At 43.4% G+C, this 14284-nt stretch overlaps 1 protein-coding gene across 1 annotated transcript; it reads right to left on the reverse strand.

Annotated features, from left to right (window-relative positions):
* Nucleotides 1–1559: 1559 nt before the first annotated feature.
* On the reverse strand, nt 1560–11528 carry sh3bgrl (SH3 domain binding glutamate-rich protein like). The gene is made up of 4 exons (XM_077022699.1): nt 11322–11528; nt 4507–4692; nt 3750–3830; nt 1560–2759 (listed from the first exon to the last, which is right to left on the reverse strand). Exons 1-4 carry the CDS (start codon nt 11364–11366, stop codon nt 2724–2726), a joined length of 348 nt encoding a protein of 115 aa, XP_076878814.1. The 5' UTR covers nt 11367–11528; the 3' UTR covers nt 1560–2723.
* Between the last annotated feature and the right edge of the window lie 2756 nt (nt 11529–14284).

The following is a 14284-nucleotide window of genomic DNA, read 5'->3' on the forward strand; positions in this document are numbered from 1 at the left end:
TGTCCATGTAGCAGGTTGGTCAGGGGCTTAGTGAGGGAGCTAAATGACTATGTGAACCACAGGTTGAAGTTGGCAAATCCCAGGAACCACTACAACTACCACTACAACCACTACAACTACCACTACAACTACCACTACAACCACTACAACTACCACTACAACTACCACTACAACCACTACAACGTCTTGGGCTGTGGCCCCTCAGTCACCACCTCCAGCTTTCTAGTCTACATGTACATCCACTCAGTATAAGCAATGGCAAATCTACCCACAAAAACCTCCTTAAGATGTCATTAATGAATGCCTGGAAGGCAAAACCAGGTATTCGTAGTGTCCTGAGGCCATACAAAATGTCATTTTCCACATTTTTCCCCCACATTTTCCACCTTCATCCTTATTAGATTATAGGCGTTGTGCAGACCGAGCTTAGTGAAGCACCATGCCTCCCTCAGCTGCTTGAGGGCAACAAGGATCAGGGGTATCAGGTGGGATACTTCACCGACAGGGCATTTAAACCCCAGCGATCTATGCATACACTCAGCCTGCCGTCCATGTTATTTTTGCTGAGGAAGGCAACGTGGAGGGGAGTATGTAAACACTGGTCTGAAGCCTCCTGGATGTAACAATCCATGATATGCTCCTTGTCCTGGAAAAGTGAGTAGACTCCGCACCTAGGGTGGACAGCCCCCATTTTTAAGTTGATGGTGCCATCATATGCATGAGGGGAGGAAGCTGGGCACCATGGGAGGGGCTAAAAACCTCTGCTAGGTCCCGATAAGGAGCAGGAACGGGGATGCGATTATGGGAGCCCCCGGGCTCTCCATGGCACACTCTGCTCTTCAACGGGAGCCCTACCTCAGGCTCAGCCCAGCTCCACCACAGACCCAAACCCTTCACAGATGGTGGAACACCGCCTTCGGTTCTTGGATGAGGTTCTCACACAGTGGAGGAGAGGAGCGGCAAGACACCTGTGCTATCCCCCAGGCCTTAGCCTTCTCCATGAGCCAGGAGAGGATGGACATACAGTCAGGTAAGTAGCGCTGGTAAGCAAAATAGAGCTCGCACTGATCCTGACGATCTCCAGACGTCTGGGGTGGCGATGCGATGGTACATCCGTTCAGTCGAGGGGCTCGTGCACTCACCAGGCCGGGTGACCAGGCTGTGGTCAACCATGGACTGAAGCACTTAACTCCTGTTGCTGCCCAGAGTGGATGCCTGGACCGGAGCTCAAAACAAGGCACAGGTGTACATTCAAATCAGGTGATTGGGAGCAGAGGAGGTGCGTTGTGTGATTGTGGGCGTGTCCATCCAGCAGGGCCGCCTTCTCTTCCACATGATTTACTTAAATCAGCTTTCAACAAATGCAACCATTGAATTCAACCCATCATTTCTAATTGTGCCTGAAAGTAGTATTAACCTAAAATTGAAAAATCTGTTATGGGTTATTTTTCTGGATCGTGTTGCCCTACAAACGCTGTGTCTAGAAGTTTTCTAATAAAGTACCTTTGTATAATGTGAATATGTGCGCTTCCGATACAAAAAACAAACAGGAAAAAACATTTTACTCAAACAAAGCTTTATTTTCCTGCTCCCTTTAACAATATAATTCTCTGAATTTTTTGGCATGAGTTTTCCTACTTGCTCACAAAACAGAAGAAAAGAAACATACCATCAAGACACTCAGAACACGTTATGTGTGCACTAATATTTTTGTTGTTTTTGTTAACACTCTGGAAGCAATGACTTCAGCTAGTCATGGGAACTCTAATTTAACCAATGATAATACAAATGATAGCAACATCTACTTCTGATTTATATGAAGATGCATGATGTTACTGTACGCTACTGGGACATGAAACTAAAGAAGCAAAAGCTGGGTGCATCTCCAGTGATTATCATTATTTTTGTTTTTTAACACTCTGCTTTTTTTAATGATGACTCAAGTGATCAGTTTCAGTGTTAGCCAAATGGTTGACCACAACTTGGAAATACCAATCTGTGAAAACAACATCATGAGCTCTGGAAAAATAATCCACTTTTTTTTCTTTCTGTATTGTGTTTTCCGAATGTAAGTGAAATTATACCTAAAGTATAAGTGAAAGTTTACCTAAATGTCACCAAGTTTTGGATCAAAATACAAAAACAAAGTCTTTAATACAAAATGGCAGACTTAAGACTATAGCACTAGACTACGCTAGTAAACAACAGAACCATTTAAAGATGAATAAGACATTACTATTACTCATTATAGCCCTTTAACATTTAACAGGGAATACATTTTTTTTTGCACACACATGAAATTCAAATGAATTCTAAGTGCATTCTGTGTGATGCAACGCAGACAGTTATTAATCGCCTGCAAATGGCACTTCATGAACAAATACCACCACACGAGTGTAATGCTTGACAACTGGATCACGTATGGACTTTGGAAACAGCAGGATGGCACGCAGCTGGTGAGGGCAAGCGGTCCGCTGGTGCGGGACACTCGCCCGTCTCGAAGACGAGCAGGAGCAGGCGGGTACTTCCTGTCTCCTCTGGAAGGGACAAGCGGAGACTACAACCACGGTGGCGGAACGTTGGTAGGGTCGAAAGGGCATAACGGGTAGTTGCGTCTGGAGTGGCTGACATGAAGGGGGCGGGGCGTGGGGGCGGGGCAGTGGGAAGCACTGGAGACCAGTTGTGGTCCTTCAGCCACGGAGGGAGGTGGAAGGCGTGGAGTATTACTGCTGCTCTCTCTTGGCCTGGGCCTCTGCCTCCTGAAGAGATTAAAACAATGACAAAAAGAAGGCATAAGATCATTTTTCAGCTCAAACGGTGTGAGAAATGAGGCTTCTACCATACGAGATTAGGCTTCTACCATACGAGATTAGGCTTCTACCATACGAGATTAGGCTTCTACTATACGCTATTTGCCCGTGTTGCTGTCTACTAATTAGCCACAGAAATAGCATCTTCCTCAGAAGATCATTTCAAAGCCTGGTAGGTACATGCATCACCCATCATAATTATAGCAAGAGAGTTAGGCTAATTTGTTTTTTTAAATAGAAGATATGATTGCAGCTGAAAAGATGCTAAATCCTGATAGCAACACCCAGCTGGGATTACCAAGAACTATAATCAGAAATCAAGATTATGTCCATGGTTTCGAAAGTTGCTTTTTTGGTTAGAAAGCTTTTCCATGGTAGCTAATGCTAATTCGTGTGTTAATAGCCAACAGGCCATTGTACTGTGCCCCACCCACTTCAGTTCCCCACCAGGCAGCCAGGGAGTGCTAGAGAGCCCAAAACAGGCAGTGCCACCTATGAATCACAGGGCCAACACTAAGGAGTGACGCTAACCTCATGCCTTTTTTGTTTAAACTTCCTGATCTAAGGTCAGTGTGCTCTAAACACTAATCACTTCCTCCAAGGCGTAGGCACTAAACTGAGATCAGTGGTGAGAAAGGAAGGGTTAAGCGGGAACAAAGCCCAGGCCCGTCCCACAGGACTCTGGGCCCAGTGAGGCATGCCGCTGGCCTTTAGTGAGGAGAGCCTAATTAACAGCAGCCTGGAGCTGGACAGAACCATTACTGGGTCACGGCAGGGCAGCCCTGCAGGGGCGGGAGACCAGCCTGCCAAATCCGATAGGGCGGCCGGAGAGCGGGCGTCACTCTCACCACTCAGATTCCAGTGAGCAAGGACGTTAATAATTTGTGAGGTTTGGGGGGGGGGAGAGTCTTTTCACGGTGTTGTTTTTTTTTTCCATACCTTGGAACCAGGGGGTGCGGTCAAGCCTAGAAATGCATACACAGCGTTGTCTTCCCGGGCATCGAAGAAGGCCTCGTAGTTCTGTGCAGAGGTGCAAACCACACAGTTACGTTTGGAAAACAGGGACGAGGTCTGCAAGAGAGCATGACTCATCACCAGAATACAGTCTCATGGCTAGGAAAGTCTAGCAGATTGTCCATTTTTAGGTGTGTGTGTGTGTGTGAGAGAGAGATCTGGCAACCGTGTGCCACAAACACACACACGCGCGCACAAACACTCACAAACACGCACACACACAGAATCATAAAAAGCAGGTCTTTTCCCAGCCTCCTGCTCTTTGTACATGGATTTCAATGCTGCTTGTTTTTGATTTGATGAAATAGGCCCTGGCTCCACTGGGGCTTGACAGGAGTCCATGCTATTGCAACACAGAGGAGGGATTTGCTGAGGGAAACATGGCACGAATAAATGCACCACATCACAACTATCAACAGGCAGCACAATAAAATGTCAAAACAGTGGAAGACTTTTTGGCACTTTTTCTTCCATTCTTCCCCAAATTTGCCTCATATCCATTTTCAGTAACGGACTTATGATTTGATATCGATTTGTAGTTGATTAATCGACTTGTAGGTAAAGGGAGGATGAACACTCAGTACCCTACATCAGAACATTTGACCCCAAGCCTGACCTTGAGGCACCTGTGTGGTTCCAGTCAGATGGTTACTAGGGCATTGAACAGTGTTTTAGGACTGACCCCACAGTATTTTCCCTCATTGAAGATCTGCGGCGGTAGGGGGTTCCCTGTGGTCGGTCGGGAGTCTTCTGGAACGTTCTCCCTCATCCATTTCCTGTTCTCCTCGTTGGCGGCTATGTCACACTCTTCAAACTCGATCTTATTGGCTGCCAGGAAACCCATGACGTCCTGCTGCTGTTTCTTGATCTAGGGTGGAGTAAGGGAGGAGGAGAATTAGGCCGGTGACACTTGGCGGACGGTCCTGAGACAACAGGACCGGACTCTAGTGCCTCTGCATGCAGGACGTGATGTTCAATCTCAGCAGAATGCAGCACTGTTCGAAAGAGGAAATGGTTCTCAGTTTTGGGTTTTATTCATTATCGTCCTTCCTCTAACACCCATGGATATATTTCGCACAAACATATAGGAACATTCACATCACTTTGGTCATTAAGTGGACCTGATCTTCAACACGGAAAATCGACCCACTGTAAAAAAGCTTCACTGCCTCCACCATCTGGACTCGCATCAAAACACATTTACAGTATCGAAGGTATAAAAAACGGTGCAAATAACAAATCCTCAAACTATCCTTTGATTTTAAAAATCTATAAATACAATGTATGTACAAAATGTGTTTTTTTTTATTTTGAACATAAACAAAAGTAGCTTGATGGTATGCAAAATATTTTTATGACCACACAAATCAAAAACAGTGTAACCTGACCCCATGAGAGTCATTCTGCATGGCATCTAAAATTAAAAGCCTCCATCAGCGACTGCAAAAACAGCACAAGGCCAAACTAAGAAACACACTGCACAATGTTCATCTCTACCAGCAGTGGCAAGCATCAGCATGCCTGAGACTGCACACTGGCTGTTAAAGGTTCAGAAACATGACTGTCTGGTGTCTGTCGTGGCTATAAACTACAGAAATAATCTGGCTGTAATTATCTGCACTGTGGGAGAGTGCTTGTCGAAAACAGCGAGCCAGAGAGCAGGCCTCTACCGTTCCCTTTGAGGAAGTTACTAGAGTCAGCCTAATCATTCAGAGGTGGCAGACGTCGAGATGCTGGGCCTGTTCTAGCCACGGGGGGCGGGACCTGAGAGAGCAGAATCACCCTAGAAGGAGAGACGGAAACCCGGAGCTCTGCTGGGACTCCGTCTAGGGAGGAGGGAGTTGGTCAAACGCGAACCAAACAAGGCTTGCTGCGGGAGGAAGCAGTGGCCCACTTCCAAACGCTACACGCCACCGGGCAGAAAGACGGACGGGCGGAGAGGGGCCGCAGAACCCGCCGAGCGCGTGTACCGAGACAGCTACGCCACAGAGGTCACCCCAGGACCCACCGCGTGCTGAACGGCTATGATCTGCGGCAAAGTGGCCCAGACGCCCTGCAGCAAACGAAGGATTCACCCGGCAAACGCACAGCGCCGGAGAGCTCCAGCTCGAGGCGGCTGGCCTGTCTGCTATGCAGGACTGAACCGTGCAGAGAGACTATTTGCCTATGCAAACACGGCTTGTGTTGACGCGCAGTGTGGAGGGATGGCGTGCAGAACCTGGCCCGGCAACCGCACCACGCCCTGAGCACCCACAGGAAGCTTGGAAACGGGGTTGGAAAGAGAGAGAGGACAGCAGCATTCCCGCCGGAGCACGGGTGCCACTCAGGAGCGTCCGCTCACAAAACCCCCCACTGTGCAGCGACCAAGCTGAATCACATATGCGGGGGAGAAGGGCAAAAAGCCTCCCTCTCACGTCTCTTTTTTCGCTGCTGTTGTTTTGATTACAGCACGGATCTCTGGTGAAATCTGCACCGCGCCAAGCCAGGGGGGCCCTAGAGGCAGCCGGGCCCGAGCTCCCCTCCTCGTGTCTGCTCGGAGCCGCATGTGGGTGGAGGTCAGAGGTAAACGACCTCCAGAATGTTCAGCCTATTCATTTATCAAGGAGCAGGGAAAGTCTAGAGTGACGTAATGTGACGATGCAGTGGGGCCGGACTACGAGCAGAAGAATTCAAAACGCTTGCTGTATCAGATTAGAAAAAACATTTTTGCCTTTCCTGTTGCTGAATTTCAGTTAACAGCACAGCGCAGACAGAGCAGTAACAAACAAAACACATTAATATATGATAAACTAAGGGAGACATTATGAAATGCTCCATCCCTAGGAAGTTAATGATTGATTAGTGCCAGAGAAACCTGTGACTGAAGAATACAGACGATCCCTTTGTCTGTTTATTACTGTAGCAATTTCTCACGGCACACAAGATAACAATAACTGTTTAGGCATGATGCAATCTCAACGCTGGCCCTGCCCGATTTATCTGGTCTGCTGTCATAGCCGCAGGGTTAACTGAGGCGAAACCGAATCGATAGCAAACCAAAGCAGTAATGGCCTGCGGCATCAATCCTCTGTACTACTGTTTCTATGTGAACAGACAGACCAAAGGACAGAATTATTAGCAAATAAAATATTCAGTATTTTGGATATTCCTTGAGTAAATACACATTTTCTCCAGTTGAATATCTGCATTATCAAGATCCAGTGCGTTTGTGTGTAACCGAGGCAACGCTGCCCAGTGACAAGAATGACAAGAATGAGGACTACAAACACTTCAGTCACTGCCTTGTGTTTCTTATCATCTCCTCTCTGCTCGAATCGCTAGTGTGAAACTGAAAGCTGTGGCACTACGGACAGCAAATAAATGTTTGGCTGTACATCGTCCTGGATGTTCAACGCTGATTCTGATTTAGACGTTGGAGGCATTCCAACTCTTTCCACCAGAACTGTTTGGTTACAGAACACAGAGATTATTAGCTTCAATGTCTGACAACTGACTGAGGGACACTTATGAAGGACCCAAGGATGTGGACCTTAGCTTGAATGACCCACCATCTCAGTTTCAGGAGTGAGGTCACAGATTTCTGTCCGACTCTAAAGTTGCAGCTGCTTTTATTTGCGTTTGAGCAAATATTTACTGCAACTGCAATACCTAAAATGTTACAGGGGTGTGTCAAACTCGCGTTGTGAAAGCAGTGCACAGTCATACACTGATACTTTCAGGAGTAAGACTGCAGCATTGTTATTAAGCAGTAATCTGCTGTTTCTGTGAATCTCTTCCAAGAGGAACAGCAGACACTCTTAAGCTAGGCCTAGTAATGGTACATAAATAGGTCTATTTGATGGCTGCAAGTGGGACAAGTGCTCAATTATTGCATTGATGTCTCTCCATAACACAAATTGCAGTAATCAGTGTAAAAGGTGGACCCTTGCAGTGTTTCCATGTTCGTAGTTATGCCTAAACGTCTGGATCTTCATCTGTGGGACATACACAGTGATTCCTTCTGAAAACAAAGTATTCCGTCAAGCCACTTGAACACGTTTATATGTTACTCTATTGACTGGTTTATATTTTACTCTATTGACTGGTTTATATTTTACTCTATTGACTGGTTTATTGTTCAAAGAGATCTGCTTTCTTCAAGTGGCCTGAACCATGATGAAAGATGAAACCTTTTACTGTATCTATTTTGACAAGAATCAGCCCACGACCAGCTACTAACACCCCATGATATGATTTCAGAACTCAGATACAGAGTACAGATTAGGGGACCATTCACCATGTATGAATAATTCCTGGGAGACAAACTTTGGAAAGGTATGTGCCAAACTCAGTGGCTACTTTCAGTGGGTATTATATATCTATATTCACTAAAAACTGAAATTGAGAAAATCCTCAAAATCAATGTTGTTTTTGGTGAGGCTGCTAGATGTGCCTGTAGAAATATATAACAAATATGTCATTTTAATTTAACGTCTGCTAATCAACAAATGGAGCAAGCATCTTTGGTCAGAGTAAGTTACTGTGACTTTGGTCTATGCACTTTGCTGTTTGGTGCTGTTTATAAAGCAACAAGTTCATACCTGTTTTATACTGATACTGATGCTTTATAACGATGCAATGGCCTAGTTAAATGTAATGATGCCTATACATTTAAAAGATATAAATATAAAATATAAAGATTCATATAGGTACCTGGAAATCAAAAAAAGCAAAATAAATGTAATTTATAATTTTCGTTATGGAAGCCTCGTTCCTCAGAAGGTGCTAAATTTTTGCATTTTCAGAGAAACAATAAGTGAGCATTTCTTCATGGCTATGGCCATTAGAATTTTTTCATTAGGAAAATTTGGTACAACTTCTAATTTCAATTGATAAAACACTTTCATGTAAGTAGGCCTAATATGGAGTGATTTTTGTTTCAATAGTTCCACAAAAGCAAAAGTAAATCCAAGAGCAGAAAGTAAATGTTATGAATGCAAAACAGAAAAATATATATCAAAAGTATATTTTTTATATAATTGGTTATTTGAAACTTATTTTCATTTGCATTTTGACAAGTTTTTGGTTCCATTGTTTTTGTTTTTTTGGATTTTCCCAGTAAGGTCTTTTGCTTCTGGAATCTCTCTTTGCTTCTGCTTCGTTTTTTGCTTCTGACTTTTGGAACACATTTCACGTGTGGGAGGGGCTTAAATGAAGGTGTTCCTCTGCAATCTCCATTGGTCACTGATTCCGGACTGACACAGAGCTCTGAGACCGCCTCTGGGACCAAGCCACGCCCACCCCACCAGCTTCCAGCGTTTTCAAACATGGCGGAACGCGGAGGTTCTGTTTCACAGTAGCATGTAAACTGAGTTTTACCATTAAAGTTTATACAAAGGTTATAATTAATTGCTAAATGGTCTGTAGATACTGCAAATGTACACTGTACATTTGGGGTGGGCGTGGCTTGGTCCCAGAGGCGGTCTCAGAGCTCTGTGTCAGTCCGGAATCAGTGACCAATGGAGATTGCAGAGGAACGCCTTCATCTAAGCCCCTCCCACACGTGAAATGTGTTCCAAAAGTCAGAAGCAAAAAACGAACCAGAAGCAAAGAGAGATTCCAGAAGCAAAAGACCTTACTGGGAAAATCCAAAAAAACAAAAACAATGGAACCAAAAACTTGTCAAAATGCAAACGAAAATAAGTTTCAAATAAATATATTAAATATATATATTTTTGATATATTTTTTTCTGTTTTGCATTCATAACATATACTTTCTGCTCTTGGATTTACTTTTGCTTTTGTGGAACTATTGAAACAAAAATCACTCCATAGCCTAACACTGTGAAACATTTTAATAACTTAGTAAGAGTGTAATGATTTCAACACAGTAGGGCTAGTAAAAGCCTATTGTCTTGCCCAACCATTCTTTTAAAACTTGAGCTCTGAAGAAAAGACCATTTAAGTTTAAATTATCTGCTAAATGAATGCGTCATTGTTATCTTAATCAGAGTGCAAAGGTCGTGAGGTAATACATGGGAATGACAATACTATTTCAACAATATTTTTCTACATACAACTTTGACTTAAGGTGTCATTGATTTCAGGTTTTGTTTTTATAGATGTCACACTCAACAGAATCATTACATTTTTGAAAGGTGCCTTAGCAAAGAAACTAAAGACATTATTCTCAGTAATCGGTGGCTTGACTGAACAAGCACAAAACTATTGACAAGCCAGTTTTAGGAATTAAACATAAGATACATGAACAAGCAAACTCAGGAGGTGCACAGTCCTTCATCAGCAGCTTTCAAATGTAAAACCTCTTGCATCTCACTATCAACTGAATCCTCAGAAGGTAATTTAACGGTAAATAAATAGCCATAACAGGATGAGGGACGCTAAAAGTGAATTTCTCGAATGTTATTTTACACCCATCAAATCACCCACATACTGAAAGAACATTTGAACGTTTTTACTTTTTGGAAATGCATGCATTCCAGTGTCCAAAATGCCAAATTATAGGAATAAACTTATGGAGGATTATGGAGGAAGCCTGCATGGAATTTCACGGAGCTCACCAGCCATAGGCTGATCGACCATGTTTTGACATTTGAACTCTCAAAACTGCAATGGGTGTCGTTTTGTCCAAATTCTAGGTGTGCCATGATGTTACATAAGTGGGGCCCTTGGAGCACAGCATCACAGATAACTCACCAAATTAGGAGGGGCCAGCTGTACTCCACTCACTTCTGCAAATTGTTGCTTTGAGGGACAGATCGGTTAGGACTAGTGTTAGCACTATGTACAGTCTTCTAGTTTTAATAGACAAAAATAAGCATGGATATGCAAATATTTTCTGAAACGGACACTGTAAAAAATAAGAATAAAACAACTTGGCGAGCCACATGTTGTATAGCTTTATGGCCACTATAACATGGCACAGTCTCACAACACCATCGGTCTCCCCTTGAAGACACACAGACTGATCAGGAAGTGCCTGCATAAATGCGAATAAAACCTTGCCACTTCAATAGCGTTTTTAGAGGATTAATTGGGATTTATATCGCGATTTCCTACGTTGGCACTGTACCGTTTGAAAAGACTGTATGTGGATAGTCGTTGTGGATTGTGGCTAACGTTTAGCAGCTCTGCTCCTCTTAGTGCTAACGAGATGTTTGGGGAGGAATGAGGAGAATCACTCGACAACATCCTGTATCTCCTTCAAATAACCCAGTCCAATATCTCATAAAGCAGCTCGACAACATCCTGTATCTACTTCATATTTACTAGTCCAGGAGATCATGAAGCAGCTCGACAACATCCTGTGTCTAGTTCATATACACTAGTCCAGTGGATCATGAAGCAGACGCGTCTGGTCACATTTTGAGCAGTTTTGATGGTGTGAGCAGGCTGTATTTACTCATCTCTACACCGCCTTCAGCTGATGGAAGATCAAACTTCTGCTTCATTCGCATCATGCGCCCCTGGTTCTGCGTGTAACGTTTGTACGCTTACCGATGTTGATCCGGACGACGAGGCGATGTAGACTTTGATCACCATGGTCCACAGTCCTGCAGGGGTGTCGGAGAGAAACGCGGTGGTCAAACCACAAAGAGGATCTGCTGCACTTCTTCACACTGGACGCTGGTGTTCATGCAACGCGAGAAGTGCGAGTCTGTCTAGATCTCGCTGCGCCTCCCTGTAGATGGACTTCACAACTTCCCCTCCTCCACCTACCCCGCCTCCTCTCACCTACCCCGCCTCTTACCCTCCTCTACCTACCCCGCCTCCTCTCACCTACCCCGCCTCTTACCCTCCTCTACCTACCCCGCCTCCTCTCACCCACCCCGCCTCTTCCCCTCCTCCACCTACCCCGCCTCTTACCCTCCTCTACCCACCCCGCCTCCTCTCACCCACCCCGCCTCTTACCCTCCTCTACCTACCCCGCCTCCTCTCACCTACCCCGCCTCTTACCCTCCTCCACCCACCCCCCCTCCTCTACTTACCCCACCTCCTCTCCGCCTCCTCTTATATATATATATATATATATATATATATATATATATATATATATATATATATATATATATATATATATATATATATATGTTTGTATATATACAATATATATATACCTACCCCGCCTCTTACCCTCCTCTACCTACCCCGCCTCCTTCTACCTACCCCGCCTCCTCTCACCTACCCTGCCTCTTACCCTCCTCCACCCACCCCGCCTCCTCTACCTACCCCACCTCCTCTCCGCCTCCTCTTATATATACAAACATATATATATTATGTTTGTATATATATATATATATATATATATATATATATATATATATATATATATATATATATATATATATATATATATACCTACCACGCCTCTTACCCTCCTCTACCTACCCCGCCTCCTCTCACCTACCCCGCCTCCTCTTATATATACAAATATATATATATGTTTGTATATATACAATATATATATACCTACCCCGCCTCTTACCCTCCTCTACCTACCCCGCCTCCTCTACCTACCCCGCCTCCTCTTATATATACAAATATATATATATATATATATATATATATATATATATATATATATATATATATATATATATATATATATATATATATATATATATATATGTTTGTATATATACAATATATATATACCTACCCCGCCTCTTACCCTCCTCTACCTACCCCGCCTCCTTCTACCTACCCCGCCTCCTCTCACCTACCCTGCCTCTTACCCTCCTCCACCCACCCCGCCTCCTCTACCTACCCCACCTCCTCTCCGCCTCCTCTTATATATACAAACATATATATATTATGTTTGTATATATATATATATATATATATATATATATATATATATATATATATATATATATATATATATATACCTACCACGCCTCTTACCCTCCTCTACCTACCCCGCCTCCTCTCACCTACCCCGCCTCCTCTTATATATACAAATATATATATATGTTTGTATATATACAATATATATATACCTACCCCGCCTCTTACCCTCCTCTACCTACCCCGCCTCCTTCTACCTACCCCACCTCCTCTCACCTACCCTGCCTCTTACCCTCCTCCACCCACCCCGCCTCCTCTACCTACCCCACCTCCTCTCCGCCTCCTCTTATATATACAAACATATATATATATATATATATATATATATATATATATATATATATATATATATATATATACATATATATATATATACAATATATATATACCTACCCCGCCTCTTACCCTCCTCTACCTACCCCGCCTCCTATACCCTCCTCTACCTACCCCGCCTTCTCTCACCTACCCCGCCTCTTACCCTCCTCTACCCACCCCGCCTCCTCTCACCTACCCCGCCTCTTACCCTCCTCTACCTACCCCGCCTCCTCCTACCTACCCCACCCATATATATGTAGCCTCTATATACCTTCTACATATAAATTATATATATACATACATATACATAAATATATATAATTTATATATAGAAAGAAGGTATATAGAGGCTATATGGAGAGGGAAAGGAGAAGCTACATATATATGTAGCCTCTATATACCTTCTATATATAAATTCTAATATATATATATATATATATATATATATATATATATATATATATATATATATATATATATATATATATATATATATATATATATATATATATAATTTATATATAGAATGAAGGTATATAGAGGCTATATATAGAGGGTATACCCTTATGCATACACCCAGACTGCAAATAGTCCGTTTCCAATTACATGAATAATTCAGTCAAACGGAAGGCTTGTACGAACTTCTTAAATGCATTATCAATGATGCAAAGTTGACATGCATTTCTGCACGTTCAGTAGCCTTAACAGTGTGTTCACATTTTCAATTTCAATTACTAGAGACATTTTTCCCATTCCGTGCTGCATTTGACACAACTCTGACTATAAGACCTGGTGTTCTGACTATAAGACCTGGTGTTTGGGGCCTGAAGCGCTTCAGTCAGACTGTGTTGGTCTGTATTTTAACGAGAGAGCGAATGGCGCCACCTGCAGGCGCCTCGCCTCTCCGCGCACAATAGAGGCTTTTTGCTGTGAATTTGGCAAAAGAAAACACCGGCAAGAATGCAGCGGGTAAAGGAGGGCGCCATTTTGGACCTCGGCTAAATATAAGGCACGACATTAAACTATAAGAAGACTTGCTTTCAAATTGCTGTAACAACTCTGCGGGGTTTCTTACATTCCTCTAATGTTAGAATAATTAGAATCAACACACATATTTAAAGCACAGAGTCCCTCTGCTATAACAATAACTATTCACTGAATAATTAGATTACTTTCTTACTCTTCTCTGGCACCAAGCATTTCGCGCGTATGAGAAATACCGGCTCGGTTATTCTTCTTCTTACGCAACTCCAAGTTCTGAGCGCTGATTGGTTGAGCGCACATCAATCACGTCTTAG

This window comes from Brachyhypopomus gauderio, chromosome 11, assembly GCF_052324685.1.
Source record: "Brachyhypopomus gauderio isolate BG-103 chromosome 11, BGAUD_0.2, whole genome shotgun sequence".
Lineage (NCBI taxonomy): Eukaryota > Metazoa > Chordata > Actinopteri > Gymnotiformes > Hypopomidae > Brachyhypopomus > Brachyhypopomus gauderio.

Coding starts and splice junctions, on each gene's coding strand:
- sh3bgrl (XM_077022699.1), bottom strand. CDS start 11,366: ATGGTGATCAAAGTCTACATCGCCTCGTCGTCCGGATCAACATCG. Junction 4,693..11,321: donor CGTCGTCCGGATCAACATCG/GTAAGCGTACAA, acceptor ACTCCACCCTAG/ATCAAGAAACAGCAGCAGGA. Junction 2,760..3,749: donor CCGCACCCCCTGGTTCCAAG/GTATGGAAAAAA, acceptor TAATCTCTTCAG/GAGGCAGAGGCCCAGGCCAA.